The 27,772-nt window shown below is 36.7% G+C and overlaps 4 protein-coding genes across 11 annotated transcripts; all 4 read right to left on the bottom strand.

Annotated features, from left to right (window-relative positions):
* Positions 1–601: 601 nt before the first annotated feature.
* LOC112288950 (protein NRT1/ PTR FAMILY 8.1) lies at positions 602–5,255 on the bottom strand. Of its 4 annotated transcripts, none has more exons than XM_024533733.3 (8): positions 4,553–5,255; positions 4,247–4,416; positions 3,767–3,917; positions 3,425–3,642; positions 2,813–2,984; positions 2,264–2,636; positions 1,429–1,963; positions 602–1,306 (listed from the first exon to the last, which is right to left on the bottom strand). In XM_024533733.3, the coding sequence occupies exons 2-8, from the start codon at positions 4,334–4,336 to the stop codon at positions 956–958; spliced, it is 1,890 nt and encodes a 629-aa protein (XP_024389501.1). In that variant the 5' UTR covers positions 4,337–4,416; positions 4,553–5,255; the 3' UTR covers positions 602–955. The 4 variants fall into 4 exon arrangements, with proteins under 4 accessions (XP_024389501.1, XP_024389504.1, XP_024389503.1 ...); XM_024533736.3 differs by having other exon boundaries at positions 4,247–4,425; positions 4,553–4,851; XM_024533735.3 differs by having other exon boundaries at positions 4,247–4,425; positions 4,519–4,658.
* Positions 5,256–7,927: 2,672 nt separating this feature from the next.
* Positions 7,928–10,723, bottom strand: LOC112289008 (uncharacterized). 4 transcript variants are annotated; one of them, XR_016505394.1, is made up of 4 exons: positions 10,351–10,674; positions 9,785–9,959; positions 8,604–9,590; positions 7,928–8,393 (listed from the first exon to the last, which is right to left on the bottom strand). XR_016505394.1 is itself a non-coding variant. In XM_024533863.3 (3 exons), the coding sequence occupies exon 3, from the start codon at positions 9,471–9,473 to the stop codon at positions 8,892–8,894; it is 582 nt and encodes a 193-aa protein (XP_024389631.1). In that variant the 5' UTR covers positions 9,474–9,590; positions 9,785–9,959; positions 10,351–10,723; the 3' UTR covers positions 7,928–8,891. The 4 variants fall into 4 exon arrangements, 3 of the variants coding, with proteins under 3 accessions (XP_024389631.1, XP_024389632.1, XP_024389633.1); XM_024533863.3 differs by having other exon boundaries at positions 7,928–9,590; positions 10,351–10,723; XM_024533864.3 differs by having other exon boundaries at positions 7,928–9,590; positions 10,286–10,356.
* Positions 10,724–17,512: 6,789 nt separating this feature from the next.
* Positions 17,513–22,081, bottom strand: LOC112288383 (uncharacterized). 2 transcript variants are annotated; one of them, XM_024532499.3, is made up of 13 exons: positions 21,597–22,081; positions 21,255–21,491; positions 21,052–21,141; positions 20,788–20,886; positions 20,558–20,620; positions 20,350–20,418; positions 20,058–20,100; positions 19,531–19,865; positions 19,239–19,352; positions 18,878–19,036; positions 18,650–18,704; positions 18,204–18,361; positions 17,513–18,028 (listed from the first exon to the last, which is right to left on the bottom strand). In XM_024532499.3, exons 1-13 carry the CDS (start codon positions 22,035–22,037, stop codon positions 17,870–17,872), a joined length of 2,022 nt encoding a protein of 673 aa, XP_024388267.2. In that variant the 5' UTR covers positions 22,038–22,081; the 3' UTR covers positions 17,513–17,869. The 2 variants fall into 2 exon arrangements, with proteins under 2 accessions (XP_024388267.2, XP_024388269.2); XM_024532501.3 differs by having other exon boundaries at positions 17,513–18,022.
* A 21-nt stretch (positions 22,082–22,102) lies between these two features.
* On the bottom strand, positions 22,103–23,063 carry LOC141045909 (uncharacterized). The gene is made up of 2 exons (XM_073537133.1): positions 22,562–23,063; positions 22,103–22,419 (listed from the first exon to the last, which is right to left on the bottom strand). Exons 1-2 carry the CDS (start codon positions 22,632–22,634, stop codon positions 22,118–22,120), a joined length of 375 nt encoding a protein of 124 aa, XP_073393234.1. The 5' UTR covers positions 22,635–23,063; the 3' UTR covers positions 22,103–22,117.
* Between the last annotated feature and the right edge of the window lie 4,709 nt (positions 23,064–27,772).

Genomic DNA, 27,772 nt, shown 5'->3' with positions numbered 1-27,772 from the left:
AAATTATGTGATTCTATCAATCATACAAGTATTTCAAAAGATTGTGTAGGCAACCATTCTAGACCAATTTCACAATATGTTTTAGGTAATTGTCATATTTACAAAAATACAATATTAAACATAATAAAAAAAATATTGATGGCTATACATCAAATGTACACTGAGATATTGATTTATTGGAGTCTTTACCTCAAGGTATAGTTTATAGAAGTACTCTACAAAAATAGGCATGCATGACTTGTTTTATTTTATAAAACCAAGTTTAGATTATATAGATGATGAAAAAAATATGGATGATAAAGATTATTTTTTGAATCTCATATAAAGAATCTTTTGTTCAATATATATCTTGTAAAATCCAACAATATGAATAATTATAAAATTTTAAAAAACATACACACATATACATATCTTTAAATAAAAATAAAAACATACATACATGAATATAAAAGCAAGGTTTTACTGTTTGTGTGTATATATGTATGTATGCACATATATATATATATATATATATATATATATATAATGCTATTTGTAGTGCCTTTGGTGCTTACAGCCTAATTTTCAAAATACACAGTATTACAGACTTCAATTTAGCATATACAGAAAAGCACGATTAAGTTTTCAAAAAATATCATGTTCTTCAGCATTTAAGACTGGGACAACTTAAAATAATTACAATAAACTAATGAACACAATTTGGACAAAAGCAAATCAAAAGAACCATCAAATAATTTTCACATAAAGAACCTACCAAAAATTGATTGTTGGTTTACCACCATGTTTAAAAAAATGGGGAACAAACCATTTTCCCACATGCATGTGATTGTGTCTCCACAGACTCATGGTTCGAAGAGAGAACTGGGCTTGTGCTCACCAGAATCTCAGGCTTATGCTCACCAGGATGCAGAAACTGGTTCTCCTTGAGAGGTCTAGAATGAGCGATGGAGTTGCATCAGTCGATCAGAGGAGGCTCCGCAGGGACCTCAACATGATACTTCACTTCACGTTGCATGGTGGACTTGTATGTGTAGCCGCGGGAGACCTGAAAGAAGGCAACAAAGTTGACAGCGCTCAACAGTGCCAGCATCCAGTAGTAATTATCCAAGCGAGAGTCGTTGATGTTGTCTACAATCCAAGGCTGCCTGCCATCTCTGCCTGTCACGCTAATGACGAGCTGCAAGATGGACGTGCAAACGAAATGGGCAACGCCAGTGTTGGAGGTGAAGAGGGCTGTTCCAATGGTTTGCATGTCGTCTGGGACTTGGTCGTAGAAGAACTCCAACTGGCCCATGTACGCGAACACCTGCACCGGATTTTACCCAAAGGGTTCAATGAAATGGCACAAGCCGAGCTTAATGAAAGAATAAGAAAAATCTGGGATGTCAAAATTGGGTGGGTTCAAGGCAGTGAGGGTGGTATTATTACCTGTGCTATGCCCATGATACTGTACTGGGGGATGAGCCATAACACACTCATGGGGACCGGTGAGATGCTGTGCTCCAAGCCGTTCTCTCTGATAATCTCCAACCTTCGCATCTCTACAAGCGCTGCAACTGCCATGCCTAAGACGGTAATCACAAGACCAATTCCCAGCCTTTGCAGCAACGAGAAGCCGCGTTCGTTGCCTGTAAATCTTCGAGCGTAGGGGATAACGTAACTGTCATAGATCGGAATTAGCATCAAGGCAGTGCTAACAGTAGCGAGGTCTAGCGATGCTGGAGGAATCTTGAAGTTTGGCCCCACGCTTTGATCCATGCTAATGCCTTGGCGCAGAAAGAAGGTGGACATCTGCTGCACAGTAACCATAAAGACCAGTGTTGTGAACCAAACGGGCATCACAAGAGCGAGAAGCTTTACCTCCTCCACTTGCGTTACTGTGCACAACCTCCAATTATATGTCACCAAGGGTGCTGTTTCATTGTCTTTTTCTCTCACTTGTACAGCTGCCTTGTCAAGGAATCTGCAGTCAAATAGCTGTTATAAGTATTGAGGTGAAAGCACAAACTCTCCATTCCACAACCCAGGATTATTCTTCTGTAGTAAAACTAGCCTAAGAAAACCTCAAGGATGAGTACCTATGAATCAATGTTTCAATCGACTGACACACCAATCGCGTCAAATTAAAAGACAAAATACACTTGACGTTTTACAATTAAATATATTTAGTCCAAGTTGCATGAGTAAATATAGTGCACATAAGTGCTGCTGCCTGGAGCTACTTCGTGAAAGAGTAATTAGAAAGACCATCTGATGATTGTACCTGAGATGATGAGTGTGATGAAGGTTTCGCTTCAGAGGGTGGCCCACCTCGTGAAGGAGAGCACTATCAGTGGGAACTTGGACATTGCGATTTCGCATTGCGGCCACTAAAACACATGCCACTTGTGTTAGGGGACTGCCCTTAGGGTGTTTGTAGCGGTAGCTACGTGTGCCGAGGAGAAATACTGCCAAGGCAAGGGCCAACCCGACCGTGGGAATGCCATAGCCCCATCCGAACCCTACGTGATCTTCTATGTAGACCAGAACTGTGAGTGCAAAAAAAGAACCGCTGGTGACTACGAACCACCAGTAATTGAAATACGAGTATTTCATGAACCGCTCCTTCTCGTCTTCCTCCTCAAACTGATCAGCACCTAGCGATAAGAATTACAGGTTAATAGTTTGAAGCAATAGACGGACTGAGCATGTTGGGCATCGCTGTTACTTGATTCACACAATGCCAGAAAAGATTATAGCAATTTCCTTTGCACTGAAAGCGAATGTGGATATTCAATGATTTCGTGAAAGATTAAGAGCTTTTTCTTCCCACCTAGAGTTGAGGCACAGGGCTTGACGCCGCCCACTCCGATTGCAACAACGTACAAGGCGCAATAAAATACTCGAACTTGTAATTTGGAAGCAGACTGACAGTCGATGTTTGTGGGACATTCCGGTGGCCTAAGGCCAGGAACCGATACAGTTAGTGTCAAGAACACCATACCCTGGAATGTAAAACACAATGCCGCTGAGCACCTCAAAGTTAACAGAAATATCGGCAGCAGTCCGAATAAAACCTAAATCCACGCTTCGTGCAGCCCAAAAGATTGGTTAACTGGGAAAGTTTCCTGACCAGCAAAAAAGGAGCTGCAAAATACTCGCTATTTGCTAGCCCACCCCGTAAAATCTAAGTACCGAGTTGTTTCTTTTTCCCAGAACGTGTCGGAAACATCAACAATGTCCACAACCATGCGAAATCTACAGCCATTGCAACAAAAGCGATTGCACAACCACAAACTAAAAGCGTCTGAATGAGAGAAAATGGGCGTAGTGTGATCCATAAATTCTGAGAGGCATCACCTCATAGAAAGCATGAGATTGCGCGAGTACAGATTCTAAACAAGAGCTGAAACTGACTTTTTCAGTGGGTTATTGAAGAACGTACCGCAACGTAGATGATCAAAGAGTAGGTGATCGTCCAGTATCGACCCAAGAACGAATCGGCAATGAAGCCTCCTAGCAGAGGAAGAAGCCAAGTAACACCGCCCCAAACCCACACGTTGGTGACGGCATCAGCACTCCCTTCGTGAAGCTTGATTGTGAGGTAGGAGATGAGGTTGGAAGCGATTCCATAGTACGCCATTCTCTCAAGAAGCACCGCCCCTATCACAGATCCCAACACCCTGATATCAAATTTAAGTCTCAAGAAAAGGGGCGTCTTTCCTTCACAAATAGGGAGAATATCCTCACCAGAACCATGGTGGAGTTAAAGCCTTAGCTTGCTCACCCATGATAAACGACACTCCTTTCCAGCCGCCGTATTTAGATTTATCAACAGGCCGACCTCGGTAATCCACCGTGCCATCTCTGGAAACGTCCGTAATACACCCCTCGTAAACATTCTCTGAGTCGTAGGCTCCAGTTTTCGCTTCGCTTGGCTTCTCCACCCACACATCAAACAGATTATGGAGAGAATTGAATGAATTCTTACATTTTAGGTCAAAGTAAGATGTGGAGCGTGAAGAAGCAAAAGGAGTTGCGATCGGAACAACGAGCAGTAGAATGGGTTGCTTTGCTGCTCTCACCACACACCCTACCAGCAGGTTTAAGTTCCCGTCCTCGGGACAGGATTACATGCTTCCAAAATGCCTGCTGCAGAATATGCAGAATACAGAGCCGCATGGCATAGTGAACAAGATTGCTACCACCAACAATTGACTCGGGAGTTTCACTGAGCGGTATTGTAGCCAGGGCTGGATCTCCTTACCGGAATGAGTGGCTGTGTCAAATTTTCTTTCGAACTCGAACTAGACAGCACTATTGGAGTCGAGCTTGGGCGCCCTGCGTCCGTCCCCATCCTGAAGTGAATCGCTAGAATGGAACTTCATCAATCAACGTGTCTACGAATCAAGGGAGCCCGCGTCAAAACTCATCTTCCTGCAAGCACTTCCCACCAACAAAATTGCATCAATTCGTGAGCTGGGTCGTGGAATCTGACAACCATCTAAGGTGACGAGAACAGTAAGAGCAGGATCTCACTGATGGATCAGTTCACTGGTGAGTCAGATAGTACCACGACGTTGTGACTTAGCCCTAGTGCTGATCACAATACAGCTTGATGGCTCAAATCTTCTCGAAGCAGACACCACCGCCAAAAGTTCCAATACCCTCAGATATACACAGGAAGCACCCCAGCGCAAAATATCATTTGCTCATACCCAGAGATTATCAAACTTCAACAGAACCTGGGGCAAACTGTCCAGGACTGCACAAAGTCCCGCATTAGCAGGGGCACAAGGGAAATAGGACCCTAGCCTGGCACGGCAGGCTTTCGATGAGAACGATGCGGTCCAAATTGGGTTTGTCCAACTGAGATCAGCATATACGATAGAATCAGGCGAGAAAGTTGACTCTAATGTCACACATCGCTGCGCCTACGCCGGACAAAGGACATCTCATTCATTTTAAATCACGTTGTGTGGTTTGCTGGGGTGGGGGCGGCTGGGATGCGGTGTGCGGGGGTGCGGCGGCGGCATCGATGGCGTCATCAAGCATCGATTTCCTCCTCCCTCCTCCCTCCTCCTCCTGAATTCACTCCTTCTCCGCCTCCGACACGAAGTTACTCCTGCTCCGAAACCAGGGCAGGCAAGCAAGCAAGCGCGAATGTCCATGCTCGGAGTCGATGATTCATGCAGCAGCTCTCTCCTTCAAAATCAGAAGCCATCCTCCTGGTGCTGCTGCTACTGGATGTGCTTCGTGGTGTTCGCATGGTGTCGAATCTGTCTTGCACCCGACTAGCATAGAATTTTTGAATTGTTTTCGTATTTTTTTTGTTTTTTGTTCTTCATTGTATACATATTTTTAACATATTTTGTCATAATTTAGGATTTTATACCAAATATATGTATATATATATATATTTTTCTTCTTCTTCTTCTTCTTCTATCCAATTGTTTTTTTGTCAAAAACTTAACTCATTGCATTTTATTTGAATAGTCCTAAAGTATGTATTTTTATGTTTGGTATAGAGGACTTTTATGTCTATTATTTTGTCTCTGCTAGTTTTAAATAATATTTGTTGTAATTTCTTAAGGTTTTAAACTATCATCTTAGTAAATTTATAATAAAAGATGTTGCAATTGTACAAAATAAATGCCAAAATTGAAACTAGTAATGATGGAGTTGATGGTTTTAGTAAGGTTGTGAATAAAAAAATAAAAAAATAAAATCTCAATTATAACTTTATTTTTTATATATAAATTAAACATTGAATTAATGTAAAGTAAAGTTTTTAGGTTGAAACCGTTTTTATGATATTCTATAAATTTCCTACTTAAAACAATGCATAGAAGAGAGTAAAATAGTGGCAATATTAAGTCATGTGGCAAACAATTTGGCATGCATATACATTACAACAAACACTATTTATTCTAAGAATTTTCTAAGAAAGATAATTAGATTTCTTTTTATAATAAAGGTGGATCTAGTTGCTAAAGAAAAAAACTTTAAGAATGTAACGAAACAAAACAAGATATACAAAAGAAAATAAGAAAGTATATACATTCAAGAAGAAATTAAAATGGCTATTGTCAAAAATAAGAAGATTAAAGAAGCTTGAAACTAGAGTAGTATCAAGAAAGATGTTCACAAGAGTGATAAAAACCTCACTTTTGCCTCTACATATACTATCTAAATAAGGATCTATGTGGCAATGTCCTATAGGCCACACAATATGTGTCCAACTTAGATAACTTGTATTTAACTTGTAGGGCAAGGTTTTGACATATGCGCTATATTGCCAACTTGTAATTCAAGTGGTGAACATATGTTGTATGTCGCTCACTTAGTCTTCAACCTACCAATCACTTACAAATACTTGGAAAGCCAATAAGATATTATCAATTTGATCTAATTTTATTTATTCTTACCTAATTCTTCTTATGTTACTTATCCAAATAAATATAATAATAAATGTGGATATCCACAATACTTGTATGTACTTTGAAATAAATTAAAAACTTGCATAAAAAAAAAGTAAAGAAATTATGAGATATAATCTATTCCAATTTAAAGCACATATTTTTTATAAGATGCTTCTAATTTAGAAATAGAGTATGTGGTGTATTTACAAGTTTTAATGCCAAATAAATTAATTATAATGGTATAAAATGATACCAAAATACATAGAACTATGAAGAATAAAAGTAAAAACTAATAAAATTAAGCTTAGGATTCTAAAGATGATCCATATAACCAACTTATATGTATAGGCTTCTAACAACACATTATTATGTTATAATAAAACTATAAGGTGAAAGTATAGGATGAAGACTAATAAATACACATATATATATATATATATATATATGATTCTGTCGGACCAAGTGAGCTTTACCAGCTGCATGACACACATCGTATGCATGTAGAGATAGATTGCTGTGAGGACTGCTGTGACTCGTTCAAGAGGGCAGACTCTCATTTGAGGTGGGTTCGCATAAATAAGTCCGAATTATCCAACATTTGCATCTTCTGAATACTACCTTGTTAGGTGCATGGCGAGCCTGTGAACTTGCAGTATCAATCGAAGAGATACCTTTTTCGAACTTGTACTTGTTTTGTTTGTTTTGAAGGAAGTTGACGTGAGGATGCACATGGTTTGCAATTTGGATGCAAGTCTGCGTGAGATATGAGTGGTAGCTTCGAGGTTGTCTCGAATGTGCGGTGTGGATGGAGTGATATCATGTAGGTGAGGAGTTATTAGGTAGGACAAAAACAGAAAAGAGGTGGACTCAGGGTTTGCGGCAAAGTAACGTTGATTAGTTCTCGCATTAATGTACAAGTGTGAATACTAAGCATGCCCACCGTTGGTGCTCATATAAACCCCCAAAATTTGAGGCTTCCATTACGATTTGAGAGGGTTTCTGCCAGGGAGGCCATTCCAGGCGGGTATCGTGCGCAAAGCTGGTGATTGCCCTGGTTTTCTTCAGAAGTGCAGCGTGGACAATATACGCAAAAGATTTACCAATTTCATTACTTGGGCGTTTCTCCAGTTTCACTCATTGCAAGCTTTACTTAACACTGAACTACTAAATTTAATTGTAGAAAACTTGAATATGGTCCATCTTGCACTTACTGCGAATAGAATTATAGGCTGCCGTGGTAAAATAGCTTGGGACAGATCCGATGTAGCCCTAGGCTGGGCATCTTCACATTGCATAAATCACCCTTAGAGTACTGTGTGTTTTAGGTTTAAGATTTTGAGATTTATGTTCACAGAAAGGGTCAAAGAGAGATCTCCACACAACATAGAACTCAAAGTATGAATACACTGCTTGAATTCACAAGGCTACGTTGCAACTTGGGAGCAGAGCTCACATATGCAACCCTGATAACTAAAAAGAAAAAGTCGAAATTACTCAACACATGAGACTAAGAAAATCGAACCAAGTTCTATACATAATAAATGCATTTATTGATGATGATTCACGGCCTACGTAATAAACAAACTTCACGAACAATCGATATCTGATCGATCGCAAGAGATTTATATCTGGGAGGGAAGGAGCAGGGATAATTAATTCAACGTAACTGGAGCGAGCATCCTAAACTTAACGGACTCTCCACGGGGATTCAACTAAGGTAAAATCAAACCTTTTTTTTACTGACTGTTGAATGTTTTCGACTAAACCCCAAGCCAATTAAAAGCTTCAACAGAACAGTCATCCAATTTTAGACTACATGTGTCAAGCTGAGAGGAGGAACTACTGCCAGCACTTGACTAAACTACAAAGACCAGGGCATTGCGCAGGACAAACAAAGAGGGCCACAACCTGTGTGAGCCTCAAAGTTAGTCTCAATTCCTGGCGACATTCGACGCGTAGGTGTGATGGAAACCTTGTTGCACCTCTGGCATTCTGCAAACAGGCTTTTAAACCAGTTAAGGTCCGGAGAAGGAGACCCAAGTTGAAATGAGCTAATTTGATGCGACTAACAGACGACTGTTAGTGGTTGTTAGGTACTTCGTGAATAGGAAGACACCTAACTATGGCAAGAAATCTTGCGGAAAGACCTTGCAATCCATCCTCGGTAAATTAATTCTACGAGGACTAGGTGAAGTCAGGAACCTTTCAGATGTTTTTGCGCCTTCTTTCAAATGTTGGCTGTTCTAATTGGCATTTCAAAATGCCAAACCATTTGAATTCACTGCCCGCCACTTGCCTTTTGCTTGACAATCCGAGCTTGGCTTCAAGCACTTTGACACTTCAGGCACCTTCATAAAAACGAAAGAAAGGCTCCAATGATAGATTTTCACTATCGGTATTCTGAGGTAGGTCGTATCCTAATTTGAGGCAAATGCCAAAGCTTGAAAAACAATGTAAATTGTAAGCCTCATCAGAGGCATCCACGACAAATCATGGCAAACTCTTCCGGTGCCCACGGTTGCTGAATGTCTCACTGCGAGAAAGCCCGGCGCGCTGCCATAGCAATCCCTTGGTCTTGGGAGGCGTCCCAAGCTCGATGCTCTTTCTTAGAATCTGCCGCATAGCTTGGGCCAAATCTGCTGCGGGGTCTTGACGTGTGAAGGTGTTGAATTTGAAGCAAATTTTCATATGGGCACTAAGGGCGTCTTCCATGGAAGTCACCGGACCCATGCGCATCCTCTCCTCCTTGACAGCTTCACCACAGAGGCCACAGAGTAGACGGCCACAGTACATGGCCTTCATGCGAGCAACGTATCCCGGTGTGCACTCCTCCGCCAGTCCACAGCACTCGCACTTAGCCATGTACTCCTTTTCATCGTCGGGCTCCTCCTTCACGGAATCCACGGAGGACACCGCGAAAGTGAACTTGGAGAGGCTCTCCACAATCTCCGCGAGTTGTGTCTCGGGCTGAGAGAGCGTCTTCCGATGGTTGAAGCTCTGTGACTTAACAAATCTCTTTGGTCTGACAAATGTACAGACCGGACTCATAACCTCTACCTGCGCGGTACCCATGGTAATGTCCTGCTTGAGATTCACACCGAACCTCGATGGTCTGATCGGAGATGCCTTGGCGTCCCCTGTGCGACGAGACTGGAAGGTAGCTATTTCTCCCTTGTGTGTATTTCCCAACTGCAATAGATATAAACAAATAAATTTTAAGAACCACACCACTGCCTGAGAAAATGGAACAGCTCTAACGCTGCAGGTTGAATTTTAACACATGCGTTTCGTTCACGCACAACACACACAAAAAAATTAGAAGAAATAAAAAGCTTCCACGCGAAGGAAGATAGTCATGCGCTACAATTACAGACATAGCTTACATTAAATGTATCCCTGAATTATGTTTCTTTCAGAAGCTACTTCCCTCCTTGCTACTGTAACAGACCAATAAATCTTCGACAACACGTGAGAGGTCTGGTCCGAAACCACAAGACCACCTACGACACTCTCTTTCCGTGTGTCTGTCGGTGCAACCTCCCCATCACCGATTCATCTCTGCAATCAATCAGTCAACAACCGCCACTGCAACCATGAGAACCACCTCCGCTGTCACATCCACACCAGCACAGGACCTTGCCCCTTTCATCCCAACTCTCACAAAGGAATCTCTCCTTTCGAACGATCACACAACAGACAAAAGAACCCATTTTTCTGATCATTTTTCAGGTCAGCACCACTTTGCCTTGATCTCCGTCAAATCCAACTCTTCAGAAACCCCACCAATCCATACCTTGCCTACAAGAAACCAGACCTCGACTAGTATTAAAAAAAGGACCCTAACTATGAATTCTCGTCCACAAACAAAGCCACTCCATCATTACCCCGTAAACAAAAACCCTGAATACTGGACTTAAGCACCCATGAGTCGGCGATTTGCGGCACAAACCTTTCCGACGGCGCGATGGAGCAGCACAAGAGCCAACAACTCCACCAGTGGCATTCTCGTCCAGGCTGCCAATCTCCTGCCACGCCGGGCGGCACATGGGGCTGGCCAGGCGGCAGGCTAAACCTAGTGGCTGCTGTTCCTCCGTAGGTTGCTTGCAGCGCTGATGCCGCTGCCTTGTGCTCAGCCGCTGCACCAATCTCCCTCAGCCACATACGACCCTTGGCTCCCCTTATCCGGGCCGCAATCCGGGACCCACCCCGCTCTAAGAAGGGCACCTCATGGAATCTGCCCTGCGAGCCGCGATACATCGCATCGCGTCGACTGGGAGCTAGACGGCTGGATGGTCCTCATACCAGCCCAGAATCAAGCAGCCATGGCGCGGCTGTTCTTAATGATGCTCCGAAGGTTTTAGCTATATTTAGGCTTTTCTTCGCGCACACGGCGCCAGGTTTACGTCTGTTACTCCTCTTTCGCTCTTCAAATTTCCCTCCACTATACCTCTCCACGGTGCGCTGCTTGTCGGCCTACTCTCGTCCCTCTCCTTCTCCTCCCATAGCGCGAGTAAATGAACCTGCAGAACCAGAATTTCTCGTCTCACTGCCGTTGTTCTTCAAAAGCAAGGAATCAGCTCATAATAGCCACATCGGCAGCGAGACGACGATATCCACATCACCAGCGATGTGGCTCTCTTCTCGCCGATCCCGCATCAAAGATCTGCAACCCCAGATGCATGCCATTGATTGTGGGTTCACTTGCAACTTGCACAACCTCGAGGAAACAGACAAAGCCGCTACTCAAATTGCTTGCTTGGTCGCTCGCTCGCTGGTTTTCTCCCATCCCTGTGCAAAGGCAGCGCCGCGCCGTCTTGGATGTTGCTCCCCACCCGCGGTGCATCCGAGGATTTTGAAATTTTTCTCACTGTGCACAGTGTGTTGCCATGCACTTGACATTTTGAATTCGGAGTCGGTGGTTCACAGAGACGTGATGGCACGCCGGGGGCTGAATTTGGCCCTTTTTTTAACGCTCTTTTTTGAAACGCCTGTCAAACAAGTTGTATAATAATAAATAATAAATCCGAGATCAGATAATAAAAGTTGTCGAACTGACTTGGCAGATAGTGTGGGGTTTCTGTTCATGGTGATTTTGTTGATTCAAAAGTGTGTGATTGGTGGAATAATGTTCTCCGAAAAATAATATTAATGTTAGGGGGTGTAAAGTGATGTTTGTGAAATAATAGCAAGGTTGGCTTTTTGTAAACATGTTGTGTACAGTGGTGACTGAGTAAGGCTTCCCATCAAAGATAATCTGTGTTGTGTTGTTCCAATTGTGGCGAAATCTGATATATACTAAATAACCACTTTGAGCTTTGCACACCCAACTGATATTATCACATCTTCAAGCAATCTGTAGTTACTATTTTTTTTAATCATAATTATGCCAATATTTTGAATATTTAAATTTTCAGTAATAAATTTATTTTTTCCCAATACACGTATATTACTCTGGAGGTGTTAATTATATCAGGGTAAAATTTAGAGGATTGATTGGGCTAAAACATTTAAAACATAAATGTTTATAAAAAAAAATTTGATTTTTTAAAAGACAAAAATATGATGCATTAGATTCTTTGTGTCTTTTTTGAAAAGTTGGACAAAGAGAGAAAAAAAATCTTTAAAAAACCCGAGTTATATATGTATGTATTAATTTATATTTGACTTAATAGCACTATCTATCATAACATCCCTAGAATCTTCACATATAGTTGTTAAATTTACTTCATTTTATTATTTATAAAAAGTACTTTGAAAATTTATTTACCTGTTATTTTAAATGATTTTGATGGTCTATTGAAATCTTTAAATGAACTAATATATTACTAAAACAGATAATTAGAAAAGAAGCTGTTTTTAATAAAACAAAGTTCATAAGTACATTTTGCATGTGATATATTTGAGATAGCAGATTTTCAAAAACAAAAATTAAAAATTAAAAAATTTCATATTCTACTAATTGATATATATATATATATATATATATATATATGTATGTGTGTGTGTTTCTTGTTGAATTGATAATATATATATATATATATATATATATAGTTTTATATACAAAATAGTAATAATTTATTGATTTGATTCGGATAAAAATATCAAATCATTATTTATTGTAATACTTTTAGCTCAAAATAATATGACAATCTTAAAGAAATATGCTTTGCAATAGTATTTTTATCTTATAACTTATTGATTACTTATACAAATTTTTCTAAAGTAATTCAAATGTAGCAATGTATTGTGCTTTGAATCAATTTAAATAAATTTATAATATCTTGGTTTATGTATCACTATTTTTTCATTGAAAGTTTTGGAATTCATATATTTAACTTGAATTTCAGTATACTTTTATTACATTTCTTTTTTATTTATTTTTAAGCATATTAATATAATTTAATAATATGTGCTCTAGAACATAGGCTACACAATAGTATGGACTTCCTCAACATTGATGTATTTTAGAACAATCACATTCATTTACTTTAATAGATTTTATTTTTAAGAATATAATTTAGTTTTTTAAGATTTAATTTTATTTATTAATAAACTATCTGATTTAAATGATATATTTTGTATCTAGTGTAATATTATTATTGGTAAGAAATAACCAAATTATTTTTTAATCTCATCAATTGATATTGTAGATTTTAAAATGATATTTAATATAATTGAAGATTCTTATTTGTATTAATCTTTTTAATTTTTTTTTCAAATATTAAACTTTAATATTAAATCGTTTTAAGAAAATTATCTCTAAAATAATGTATAAAGAAATTATGTAATTAAAGTAATATTTTTTTTCAAAAAATATTATCAATTATCAAAAAAATAAGTTTAAAAACTTTTTTTAATCATCGACAAATAAATATTTAAAAAATTATACATTCTTTTGTTCAATAAACACTATTTTTTCTAATTTTATAGTTATTTCTTATAATTTGATCTTTTAAGTTTTTTGAAAGTTGATAATTTAACTACAAAATATTTAGCTAATTGAACATCAAACAATAAAGAAGCTACTACAAAGAATGTAAAAATAGGAGCAAGTCAATACACATACATTTTGAAAAGCACAATTTGTATTCAAAGTTGGTAATAAGATTTTTTTTTTTTTTTTTTTTTTTTTGTTACAATTTTTTTGTAATAAGTTAGATTATTGAAGGTTTAACATGTCTTCTATGTATTTGTGGTTTAACTTCATACAAATTCTATTGAAGTTAATAAAGTTTTATCATATCTTCTATATATTTGTTTTACTTTATGAATGAATCAATATGAAGATAAAGAAGAAATTACCACCAGCTACAACTAAGATAAAATAAAATTCAATAGTTTGAAGTAGAAGTAATTTTAGATTCAAAGTATTTCTAAAATAAAATTTAATTATCTTAAACACTACTAGTGTTTTAAGATGGTATTAAAAGTTTTAAATGTCTTAAAGATGGTATTAATCTTGCACAAGGTACCAAAAGTTTAGAAGACCATTTTAATCTTTGATACTTCAATTGGAGGTAAGTTTTATGTTTGATAATATTTTGATTTACTTTATTTGAAAGCTAATTTTAAAGATCTCAAAAATAATAAAAAAAATTGGTAGTCTTTTTGATGGTTCAAAAGATATATCAATAATCTATATATAGAATATAAAGAATAATAAGTTGTAAATATTATTCAATAGATTTTGAATTTTATCAATTTACAAAAAATATGAACTATAAATTATGGAAGTTATATCTAAAATTATACATAATATAACAAATACCTATACTAATTAAGTAAATATAAATAAGTATAAGCAAATATATTTACTTATATATTCTAAAATAACAATAAAATTAAGTAAAAACTTATCAAATATATATTATCTTTGTTATGAAACATTAAAAACTTCATAGGTTGAATTAAATAAAAAAAATATTTTTAGATATAAATATGGTTATAAAATATTTTTACAAAAATTTAATATTTTTTAAAACATACTATTATAATAAATTTTTATATTATTTAAATAAAGAAAAGTAAATAAAAGTAGATAGGATATATTAGGCAAATAATATCTTTCTTAAGAAACTTTGAAATACATTCTTGGACATAATATATATATTTGGACTCTTATAGATATGCCACATAGATATTAAGTCTTATTTTGATAGTTTCTAACTTTTAAAAAGTCATTTTAGAAGCAACATATAACTTAATAATTGGACCACAATATATGTGGATCTTAAGAAGCTATGATAAGACATTCTTAGTAGCTAGTATATATAGAAGTAAGATTGAGGCCATCTTCAATCTTGCTAATACCTTTTTTATATTATATACTTATTTTAGGATTATTTACATTCTTTATTATTGTTAATAGGCTTTCTAGTTCTTTTCTAGTCTGTATCTACTTCTTATCTATCTTTTTTTATTTTTATTTTTAGAGATACAAGAATAATGTTTTTTTTCAAAGTTTTATCTAAATTTATGTTATTGACAACTATAGGAGTAATTCACAACTAAGAAATTTAGACCACGATCCTTATAGCATTTAAAAAGTTTTTACATAGCTTTATTTGTAGCTTATATACATAGAGGCAAGATTAAAGCCATCTTTAATTTTGCTATTGGTCTTTTTGTATTTTGATATAGAATTCTAATTATTTTCTTTTCTTTTTTTAATATTTGGAAAAATCTATTTTTTATTTTTTGAAAGTTAATAACTAATTTTTTTTAGTACTGTGTATTTGTGCTATTTTAAAAAATATATAAATTTGTGTCTATTATTATAAATTTTAATATAATACTAAAATCATATCTAAAGTTTATCTTAAATAAAACTAAGTTGACTGTAAAAATTATTTTTCTTTTATAATTATAAACTTTAAAAGTCTTTAATTTTTATATAAATTTTTAAAAATAAAATAACTATTAAGTTGTTAAAAGATTAAATTTAGAAATTTTAGAGAGTCTAATTTTTTTTTAAATTATAAAAATAAATTATTGTTATAAAATAAATTTTTAATAGAAAAGAAAATTTATATTATAGCTTATAAATATATATATATATATATATATATATATATATATATATATATTTAAATTAAATTTAAATTATTTCAAATATTTTTGTAGCTTATAAATATTTTGATTTTTATGATATTGTAATAAATTATATAATTTTTTTTAAAGCTAAAAACAATTTGTTATTCAATGATTATAAAAATAAATTAAATCAAGATAATATATAATAATAATTTTTAGAACATTTTATATTAATAATTAATAATTTAAAAAATTTAACAAAGTTTTAATAATTATTTAATTCAATTTATAAAATTTAAATATTATAATAAAATAATAATAATTAATTCTAAAAATTAATTCTAAAAGTTAATTTAAATTAATAAAAAAAAACTTAATTAAAAAATTTTAGACAATGAAACTTTGATTCAAAGCTTAAGTCTAGAAGTTTTGAGGGTGTATAAAATGATCACATTAACTTTAATTGAATGAATTATAATCTCTTATAGCCTATATGTTTTTTTTTTTTTTTTTTTTTTTTTTTAATTTCTTCAAGTATAGTGAATTTTGTATCTTAAATAATTGAAATGATTGTATACCCATATAACTACACTTTTCTAAAATATTAAGTACAATATTTTTCTTGGATATTCACAAGATATTACAAATTTAATTCCATTGGAACAAGAAAAACCAAGGAAGAAGAAAAAATATTATTTAGTACGTATCTATTTATTTATTCCTAACCTCATTATAAAATTGAACTAGTTTTTTTTGCTTTCTTCTACTTAAATTAAGGTTATCCAACTTTTCCATAGGCAACAAAGGAGGACATCAAAACATGATTGTGAATTATAAAAATGATTGTAACTAGCAAGTGGAGCCCTACATCAATTCTACTTTTACTTCTTACTAGTTCTTTTATCAAGCCAACAACTTGGACCACCAGTGAATAGTTTTTTTTTCCTAAATTATTATATTTATTATTTGTTCTTCAAATTTGTGAATGATGCTCAAGCGTCCTGTTCTGGGATCTTGACACTGTGAATCTGGGTTTTGGCAAAAGTATGTAGTCTCTCTAGGATCAGATCTTTGAAAGCACACTTTGAAGTCCACTGTGGAGTGTGAAAGTGGATACAAACGTCAGCCACATATTATATATATATAGATATAGATACATACCTTAGACCAACACAAGGGAAAACAATAAGAAATGCATCACTCACTGCCAATCAAGCATTTGGTGATGTGAGGACTAGTCGAGCTAGCAGTTGTGGCTGGAGAGGCCTGGAAATAACGACTGCACTTGCTGCCGTGGAATCGAAGACAATGATCTCATGTCATGACTGGTTCTTTTGTATGTTTGTGTTTTTTGCTTGTTTGCTTGTTTTCGGGGACACAGAGCCAATGGAGTTGTTGTGCATGAGTATGAAAGCATAATCTACGCAAGAGATTCCTCTGAGATGGAATAATCCTCGGAGCCACGGGGGGCTGAGCACACGGTGCAGCACGGCGTCTGATGCTGGCCTGATGTTTCACGATTCTGTCTCCACAAGGGTGGTGCCGAAGCTGGTTGAGAATCGTGTGGCAATATAAACATCACTAGGAATGATTTTCTATAATGATATCTGTTCGTATATATATATATATATTGCGTGGTATGCGTGTTGCGGTTAGTTTTGTCTGAGACATGGTGACGGAGTCGTAAGCCTTTCCAGACACTCTTCGAATATGCTGCTGGATGTGAAACACACGGACTAATATTGAAGCAAGCCTGCCAAATTCTTCTCAGAAATCTATTTCTGGAATGGTGTTGATACTCCAAAAGTGTTCTTGCGGTGCAGAATATGCTTTCATACTGAACACGAGTGGACTCGAAACTTGAAATTTCAGACACCGTTAGTCATTGAAACCAACGCCAGGTTTGAGATCCGGGAACTCCATGGCACTGACGTTCAAGTGCAGAAGATAACGTCGCCGATACGTTGGGATACATGAGATGCATTTTGACTAGTTCAAAGATTAGACCAAATGCCCTTTTCCCGTTCACTACCTCGATATAGCGAATGGATAATGATCTGGGTTTTGCTAGAGACATATTTCTTTCTGCTTTTGTACATTTTATTTCAGACAGATGCCGCACATGAATCTTTCTGTCGAGGTTTGCAGACGCTGTTACGAGTAAGGAATTTTTTTTACGCTATTGACGCAGCGCTCCTGGAGCAATGAACTCCTCGGCAGAAGAAACACTGAACAATCACAAATCATGAGCCATCCTGGTGGACATCGTTCATCTCAGCTTTCAGCACCAGTCCCACGCACCTCAACAAATGCTTCTCATTCAGACTTTAAATTGGAACAACAGCTTCTTCTTCTTCCTCTTTCATTCTTTTTCTCTATCCTTTCATTTGTTAACATGATAAATGTAAATATCTAAAAGCCTGAACACGTTTTTTTCAATTGATCCAGTCGTCGATGAGATCGACACACAAAGCTGTAGGATCTCCAACTCCAGCACATCCAATGACAAGCTCCTCGTCCTCCTGAGCTCGCAGGATTCGCTTTGCCGTTTGTAGAAGAGTTCTCTTCACTGTGGCAGAAAATCCCTTCTGTCCCTGGACAACGTGGATCAATGCGTAGCTCTTGAAAATCGTATCGAATTATCCATGAGTTTTGCAATACACTGAGATTCTGATAGACTATACACACACAAATATTGCTATATATATATATATATATATATATGTGTGTGTGTGTGTGTGTAGTGTTCAACTATAGTGAAGAACACACCTGAAACTCAGCAAACTTGCAATCCGCGGCAAAAATTCCGGTGGTGAGATAATCATCCTCTCTGCCGTCCATGAAAACTTTGGCGGCCTGTTTTGGTGTCATTCCATGAGCTTGATGCAATTTCATGTAGACTTCTTTTGTTTCCTGATACGTTTGCCCTGCACAAAAATTTACCATTTTGAGGGGTTAATGCTACAGAACATACGTAGTAGGAATAATTTATAATAAAATAAATAATAATGATACAAATAAGTAGTTCAGTAACCCTTTTAAGACAAGAATTTTAATTTGTAATAGTTTGGTTTTCTTTTTTCGTTTCCTGTAGTTAAATTTAAGTTTCTTGTATCTATTGAAACTTGGTTTTGAAAGTTTTGTTTTTAATGGTAAAAGGTGTGTGTGTGTGTGTGTGTGTTATTTTTTGTGAATACAAAGCATGTTGATCATACCAAGAATACCGTGCACTTGATGAGAAACATTAATTTCTTTCAGTTGGAAATTAATCTGCAATATGTTTCCAATCCAATGCATGTTACAGAAAGTGTCAATTTAATCCGATTTGTGGTAGAAAATTATTTACAAATAGCTGTGAAATGGTTTTAAAAAATAAGAAGATTCTGTGTTAGAAGTATTTTAATAAGTAAAAAACAAATGTGCATAAATTTAAAGTTGCTTACATAATTAGCTCCGGATCCATGTATACCAAAAGTAGGCTTCATGATTGTTACATTGAAGTCTATTACATTGGGTATACGAACATGAATGAAAGTAGGATAATAACTAATTGTCATTCGATTGGATTGACTTATAAATTCATTGCCTTTTGGAAGTTCCACCTACATAACATTTATTATTCCAAATCTGGATTATTTAATATCTGATTAAATCATATTACATTTCTAGATTACTAAGTGTACCAAATATATATATATATATATATATATATATATATAAATACAACATGATATCAATTTATTTTATTTTTTATTAATTCTATTCAAAAAGCTATTCTTTTCATATCAAAGATTCTCAACTTACATTGTTAATCTTAACAACAGATCCTATAAGGTTTGATTGGCTTTCATTTAAATGTGGATGTACATTGATGAGAACATAATAATTATCATATATAACACCGACCATTGAAATAAACTGCAAAAGATGATCCAAAAAAATGATTAGTTAGCCCTCTATAAAAAATTTAGTTGTGAATGTTATATATTTAGTATATAAACATAAATACACATACACATACATAAAAAATAATATCAGTTAAACACACCACATAAAAATATGTAAAATGCCAAAAAAAAAAAAAAAAAAAACTTACTGAGCTACTTTTATGAATTCCCTGAAAGAAGTGCATATTAATTTGTAGCGTTGTGTCACTAATGACACAATAATCTTGATTGTTTTTGCCATGGAAATCAAAGCGTTCTCCATGTTTTCCAAAAAAATGAGGATCTCCAACAACATGTCCATTTGTATGTGGGGTTGATGGAGGAGGGCACATACAAGTGGATGTTGGTGTTAAAACTGGAGGCACTGCTATTGGTGTTGGAGGTGGCGGAGATGGTGGTGGTGGAGATGGTGGTGGAGGTGGAAGTATGCACTCCTGAGGTATCCATTCACAAAGGGGGGGCAAAGGTGGTGGACACATTTCACCTAAAATTGGGAGAGGGAGGGGGAGAAAAAAAAAAATGAAAAAAAAGGATTTTAAGTACTAAATATGATTATTTAGTATTAGTTCATTTGTGTGTGAGGATGTGCTTATGTATAATGTAAATGTATATTCATGTTAAATGTATTATCAATTGTGCTTAGTTTGAATCAACTTAGAATGTTTTGGAATGTTACTTTGCGAAGAATTGCCAGAAAATAGTCCATTAGAAGGTGCCATCTGTCGACAAGTTGTTTGGAAAAATTATGAATCGTTTACAATCCTTGTTAAAAGAAGAAGAAAGAAAGCTATTCTTTTGTAAAGTTACTAATTATTTATAATTTTGTTAACTTATTTGTGAGATTTTTCTAATATCCATAGATTTTATTTTTGAAAATTTTGAAAATTAAGAAATAAAATTAACAAACCGAACTTCATGTGGAATGAAATTTGGAACTTGTAAAAACCCCAAACAGAAATGGAAAATACCGTGTACTGGTCTCCTCGTTTGGGACAAAATTCACATATCCGACCACCGCAATAAATTGCATTCGCATCCTGCAAGTAGGAAATTCACGAAACATTCACATTCATACACACGTATCCACGAGGGAAAAATGTCCATCTTTTCAGGAAATGCCATAAGCAATTCACTGCAAAAATATATATTTAACTGGGCTCCATCCAAGCTGGCTACCTTCTCTCTGCATCTGATGAAACTGGCCTGTGCAAAGCTTTTCACTGCAACGGCAAAGCCACCCTACATCACACACAAATGCAAAATCACTTCGTAACCCAAACTCACGATCAGATTGCTGAAGATTGATTGATATTCACGATTGTTCAATCTCAAAACTTCACTGTGCAAACCGCTTGAGCAGAATGTATAGACTAGATCAAACGGCAGCTTTGCCAGCATGCACTCACCACTCCGCTAAAGCCAGAGAATTCAGTCTTGTAAGCCACGAATTCTACTCCGTGTGTGTGATCTATCCCAGCTTGCAACTCAACATCACCTCCTGATGCCTGCACAGCATTGTTTGACAATCATTCGAACGGGGAAATCGTTAGTCTTTCTTGATAAAGTCCTGTTCGAGAACACATCGATGAGTTTAACAACAGTAGGAATGCAGAACAAACGTCGACAACATCACGCATAAATGTACCCAAACACGGCACATGAGTACTCACCTTAGCAGTGTTGTTGAGGAAGCTGCTCATTTTGACATGCGCAATGGAGCCAGAGGAGAGGAATGCCAGCAACATGGCGCCTCCATCAACCTGTGCAGATATACGACTGAAATGAGCTCCGATTTCCACGACTTTGTAGCCTGAAACTGTTCACCTGCAGCAACTCTGTTTGTGCGACACTGGAGCTCAAGAAACCAGCTTACCCAGGCGGTGTTGTTGACGAAGCTGCAGGTAGTACACTCGAATTTGGGTCCGCCAAGGTGATGGCAGTGAGGGAGAGCGTCGTCGACGTAAACAGCGCCTCCCCAGCTGGCTTCGTTGCGCCAGAAGGCAGTATCGACAACAGTGACGCACGTCTTAATGCCGCACTGACTCGAGTCGTTGAGGGGCACGGGATACTCCTCAGCTGATCCCACGAACAGTGCCGCTCCCCGGGAGGCCTGCACTAATCCCTCCAAACAAACTATGTTAGCCAACAAACCAAAACAGAGAAGAATGTGTTGCGATGAGTACCGAAACTTGGAGTGGGAATCAGTGGCGCTTGCCTTGTTTTCCTCGAAGACGCAGCTGCGGATGTGGGCGAGAGCTCCCGCTTTCACCATGACCGCGCCTCCGCTCCCGGACACCGTGTTATTGCGGAAGAGGACATTGAGAGCCAAGAGACGACCACCTTGACCATGCATGTTGCCCGACACCAGGACCGCCGATCCTTCACTGCAGGTGCCCCCACAGATCTCCAAGTGCTTGAGGGTTAGCATTCCGCCGAGGCCAACAATGAAAATCTGACCCATGCCTCCACCGTTGATCATGCACGGATCTCCGGAGCATGTACCCACTATTGTTGTCTTTGAGGTTATGTCAGGAAGCGGCAGGGATTCAGAAACATCAATGTCGCGCGTGACGACAATCTGGGGTTCCTTGGTGAGAATGGCCTGCACCAAGCAGAGGGCATCGGCACACTCCACCAGCCTTGGCCACGTTGTCATCCCTTGCGGTGAACCGCTGTTATCTGCGCATCCTCATCTCCATCACATCTCCACGTTAGCATCACCTAACGATGTATTATTTAGCGATTGGCGCAGCACAAGTTGTGTGGAAATATGAGCTTGCCTTCTAATGATACAGAATCGACGAGAGACTCTCCTTCGGGGTGCAGATAAACATGACAACCAGCCTTCTGACTAAGCACCGGATAATTTGCCAGGTGATGCCGCCTGGAAGTTCGCCTCGTCAGCGTCTGTGATGGCTCAATGTTACCCGAGTCCTTGCGGTGCGTGTGTGAGTTGCTTGTCGATTCTTGAACCCAGTTGCCACTACCCTGTGCGGCAGTTGTCTTCAACTCCGGCCACGATGTCACTTGTGGGACATCTGTTGAGGCAACGCGCATGATTCTGGACGTGAGTGTAGACAATGACACACAAAAGGATTGTGTATGAAGTTCGATGATTCAGTGACTTTACTTGACTTCAGCAAAATCCAAGAGTATGAGGGAGTTAGACGACAGTAGCACCTTGTGTAGCCAAGAGGATGACCAGTATCCAGACTGCGGCAGTTTCACTTCTCGCAGCCCGCAGCTGCCCCATCTCTTGAGATGAGCCTCTTGGTCACCCAGTCAAAACTCACCGTCTTTAAAACCGAACATATTTCTCTACTTTTTATCTTTATTCCTCCAACTTTTTAGATCTAGACAATGCAGCAGCATATTCTGAAATAGCTACTCCCTGCACTACATAAACTCCTTTAACAGCTGCACAGGATTGTGATAAGAATCCGACAATTTATTTCATTTATGTTTTTTGTATGTTCAAAGTCTCCGTTCAAACCAGCCTTCGCTCAACCTTGAGTTGCGGTATGGGTCTCCACTTTTGAGGGGACGCAGTCACGAGCACTGTGAAAACACACTTGTCGACATTCATTTAGCTTATTAGCGGAGAGGGGAGGATGAGAGTAGCATTCTTCGAGTCCAAATGAGTGAAATAATACGAGGGGAAGTGAGGAGCGGGGGGGAGCTGTAACTAACCGAGAGATAGAGGGAAGCGGTTATCAGTAACTGTCCGTATAACTCGTAAACTTCACCAAATTTTAGTGAGATCTCTTGACTCCGTGTCACAACTGAGAAACTCCAACCTGCATATGATTTCGTCCATTTCGGAGTGCCTATGGCTGGTTCTCACGGTTGTAACTGGTTCTGCTGAGGTTGCGAGAGGTTCTCTTCCACGAAATGAATGGTAACAAGGTATCTGGGTTCCTGGAGCTGGCGAAGTGAAACTGAGCTAATACCCGGGTGAAAATAGTACACAGACAGAGAGCCTTTTTTCTACTATATTCTCATAATGTTATTCCGACGGTGATTTCCTTCACTCTAAATTTACATAGTGTTGTTTATAAAAGCGCTCAAACACGAAGACACACACACACACACACATACAGGAATATTCACTTTCTTATCCAGAACGGGCTCACAAGTATGGTTAGTGCAAACCCATGATTTTCGGGAGGCTATTTTTGTCCTAGCCTGCTCAACCAAACTAGTTTGGCACCTGGTAGAATTGATTTCAAAATGTTTAAAGTTCTTAAAATCAGTGGTAGGAAGTTACTTTAATTTCGTTTTTCATTCCACAGGGGTTGGGCTGCTCATAACCCTAGATCCAGTGGACGCAGCGGGTAAACCTCAGCGGCATCAGAAGCCGGTTGCTGGAGCTGGAGTAAGCGCCATATTTCTTCAATGAAATGGCATGTTCCGTGCACAGACTCCGTTCAAGGGAAGATTACTTTTGTCCATTCACAAATCGAGTTCTTTCACAAAGAAGAGTAGACGCTGCCGAGAACCAAGCTATTCGTGGTCTCTCGACTCACCCACTACCTTGGAAGTGTGGTACGCGTCGTAGATGGATGATTGACGTCCAGAGGCCAGGTGCGTTCTGCAGGAGAAATCTGTCGTGCACACCAAACCCCGTTCAAGCGAAAGCGTAAAGACTAGTCCTCTGACGGCCTTTATATCGTGAATGCCGGAGCACTGAATGATTGGGGCTCATTGCAGGGGGGTTCAAGGCAGGCTTTAGGAGACTTTGGGCTCCCGCTTCCATTCTGTGATGCTGATATGCTGAGAGCAGTTCAGTCTCGTGCCCAGGCTGCTAGAATTAGTGATGCATTCAAATAAAACTTACAACTTAGTTAGATCGTTGGTGACTACAGCCAGTTTGCAACTCCACGGAATCCCCTGAATCATCATTCTTGTGCAGATGAGTCCCTTTTTGAAAACCTCACGCGCTCTAGACCTTTCCGTTTCATCTTCTTTTCAATCGACTGATTCACTTCAAGCTGCTTCTCATGGCATTTTTTCTTTTTTGGGTACTGTAGGTACAACGTTCGAGGTCGAGAAATGGTAGCCAGTGCATGGAAGGCACCGGTCCTCACGGTCACGCTGATTACCTTGGCAACTGTGCACATCCGTCCCATTGAAGCAAAAGGTAATGCACTGTACACACAATTCAATATCTTCAAGTTCTTTCTGAGAATGTCTGGAATGCTGTTAGTAGCCTGGGTATGAAGCTTGAAGGTCGAATCGACCTGGAAACTCGCTTGCCTCTTATACGACAGGAGAAGAGATCAATTCTGCCTTCCGTGCAGGAGTGAACGTCAACGAATGTAGTGTGGGTTCCTACGAGTGCGATCCAAACGCGTACGCTCCGCAACATCCACCACCAGTTCCATTTCTTAAAATAATAAATAAATAAAAACACAGCTTCTGCTTCCCACAACCACCGCTTACGACTTACCAGCTCACAGTGCACGCACTGTGGTGTCTTGCTGGTTTTAAAACTCTGTGTCCAGTCCAAAAGCGTCGACTAGCAGAATGGGAACTCCTGCTCACACTGGTTGGATCGATATTCGGTGAGACTCTCCTCGTGTACTTAGGTTGTGCGCTCATCCGCAAATGCATCAACACCAGGCAATTACAAAACAACGTGGGGCACAGTGAGGATTACGGATTCTCGGCTGCGAATTCCTGCGCTTCTGCGAGCAACAACGTCAAGGTTGCCGCGTCGGTGGACGCAGTCTAGTTGGACCTCATTCACGGCTACAGAGCGGCGAAATCCTCGATGTGGTGTTGCCGCAAAATCTAGACGCCATAACACTCTTTGTTTTGCAAACTTGTCCATATCGTAATTGTACATTGTTGTTGATGTTTTATTTTTTCTTCTTCTCTTCTTCTTCTTCTTCTTCTTCTGCTTCTTTTTTAAATTTATCTTTCTGTTGAGCAGGGGGACTAGGAGAGTATTGTTTTGTTTTGTTTTTTGTTTTTTGCTTTTGTTTTGTTTTGTTTTGTTTTTTTTTTTTTTTTCCAGCCGTCAAGTTCAGAATTTTACATCTGGGATTTGCATAGCCAGCTTATTTCGGGCAACTGCTTACCATCTTTTGAAGGACAAGTTCATTGCAGATGCATGTACATGATTTCTGCTACCCCTTTCAGCAAGTTTTCAAGTTGAGTGAAGTCAATGAGGCAATATTCAGATGTTGCCATGCTTGATGTATTGATATTGGGTGGTTGCGTCTTTGAGTAAACATTCATTGTGGATTACATTTAAATTTTAAAAATTGAAAAATGATGTGTCTGCAATGAAAAGGTAAAATTTAAGCTCTGTAAACTATAAAATTTTATATTTTAGAAAATAGTATTCTTCTTTAAGCACTAAATAAATGGATTTTGAAAATTATTTTAATTTAACTAAATTGTGATAGTACAACATTTGTAGGGATTATGAATATTATAAGGCACTTGCATGTAATATGGTATATGTTAATTTACTCTAAAATAATTAATTAAATAGGTAATATTATATGTTCAAATTGTGTTATTATTAGTAGTCAATTTCATATTAAACATCATGTGTTGATATGAACACTTGATAGTTCATAGGTGTATATTCCAAATGTTAACTAATACATAATTGAATAGTCTATTTAGTTGTACTCTATCTTCTTAATAATTACATTCTTGTGTAATCAATATTTAAACTAGTTGTCATTGGTTCTATACTAAATAGTAGCTTGTAGCTTTGTACTATGTAAGAGCTGAGAATTAAGGCTACTTACAATTGTTACTCTTTTTAAATCTCTAATTGTTGGATTGTCAAATTATTTGATTTAACATTATTTAAAATTCTATCTTATTCTAATATATTCTAATATGAACTGATCTAATATTAAAACCTAGCACTTTTGATTTTTTTAAATAGCTTAAAGAAAGTTGAAAACAAAACTAAGAGTGGTCTAGTTCTAAACAAACTTTGTATTGAAATAACCTTTGAAAATACTAAATATTATTATAAATATCACATTAATAAATCTTATGAAAAAAAAATGCAATACTAGTAGATAATATTAGATTTCAGAATTTCAAAGAAGTAAGATTTTACAGATAGAAAAAATAAAACATATTCAACAATATATTTAAAATAACTATTGGACACTGTTTACTATTTTAAATGAAGTATTTCAAGCTACAGATCGAATAAAGCCTTATGCACCTAATAAAATATATTAGTATATGCAATTTAATATTAAAGCACAAATAGTACAGATTGAAGAATCAAACAAATTAATCACAAAAGCAATAATTTATTTCTTCAATATTCATACATACATATATATATATACATATATATATATATATATATATATATATTATAGAATTCATCATCTTTATTCAAAATGATAATGCTAATTTATGATATTTTAATAATATAAAATAAGAGGTTGGATGCAATTATTAAACACATAACCAATTAAACTTCTTCCACCTTTGAATTTATAACCTCACTCAATTTAAATACAAGTATAGAATATTAGTATAAATTATTTTGGTTTAATTTAAATTAATAAATTCAAAATTCAAATCCTTGTCTTTTTTTTAAAAAGATATTCAAAAATATTTTTATACTATAATATACTAAAACAAAAAAATAAATACAAAAATAGATATCTATGATAATGATTATAATTGGTGTTAATATTTAATTTTAATTTATTCCTATTAAATGTGAATTATTTTAGAATCTTTTATTTTACATATTTCAGATTTATTTTTATTTATTTTTATATAAATATAGTATTAGATATATATATATTATATTAAAAAAATATTTGACTTCTATATTTTAAATAAGTATATATTTATAAAATTGAATATATATATATATATATATATATATATCTTTATATATGGAAATGTTAAATTGACATTGACTTTTACTAAATCAATCTACTTATCAAAACCATCATTGCACCTCTTTTTCTATCTTTCTCCTCCTCTTTTCATACCCTATTTCCATTCACTCTATTTCTAATTCTTCTCTCCAATTCCTTTCATCTTTATTCTTAGCATCCATCTCTTATTCCCTATGCCTTCCATTTCCCTTCATTGTTTCCCAATCCATGTCATCTATTTCACATAAATAAGTTGACTTCTTAAAAGATTTTGTCACAAACGAGTTTTTTTCAAAGAATTGACTGCCTCAACAAAAAGATTAAAAGATAATATTTTGATACTACTTTTAAGAACCATTGCTAGAAACTAAATATTTTAAAAATGATTATTTAAAACATTGCTAAAACATGGCATTTTAGTTATTCCATACTCTCATTTAAGACCACCTACCACTTGCAATAATCAAAACATCTAGAACTAAAATTACTTATGAATTATTTTATACCTAAG

The sequence above is a fragment of the Physcomitrium patens genome, chromosome 11 (assembly GCF_059467195.1).
Source record: "Physcomitrium patens ecotype Gransden chromosome 11, ASM5946719v1, whole genome shotgun sequence".
NCBI classification, from domain to species: Eukaryota; Viridiplantae; Streptophyta; class Bryopsida; order Funariales; family Funariaceae; genus Physcomitrium; species Physcomitrium patens.
This window is presented reverse-complemented; position numbering and strand designations above follow the sequence as displayed.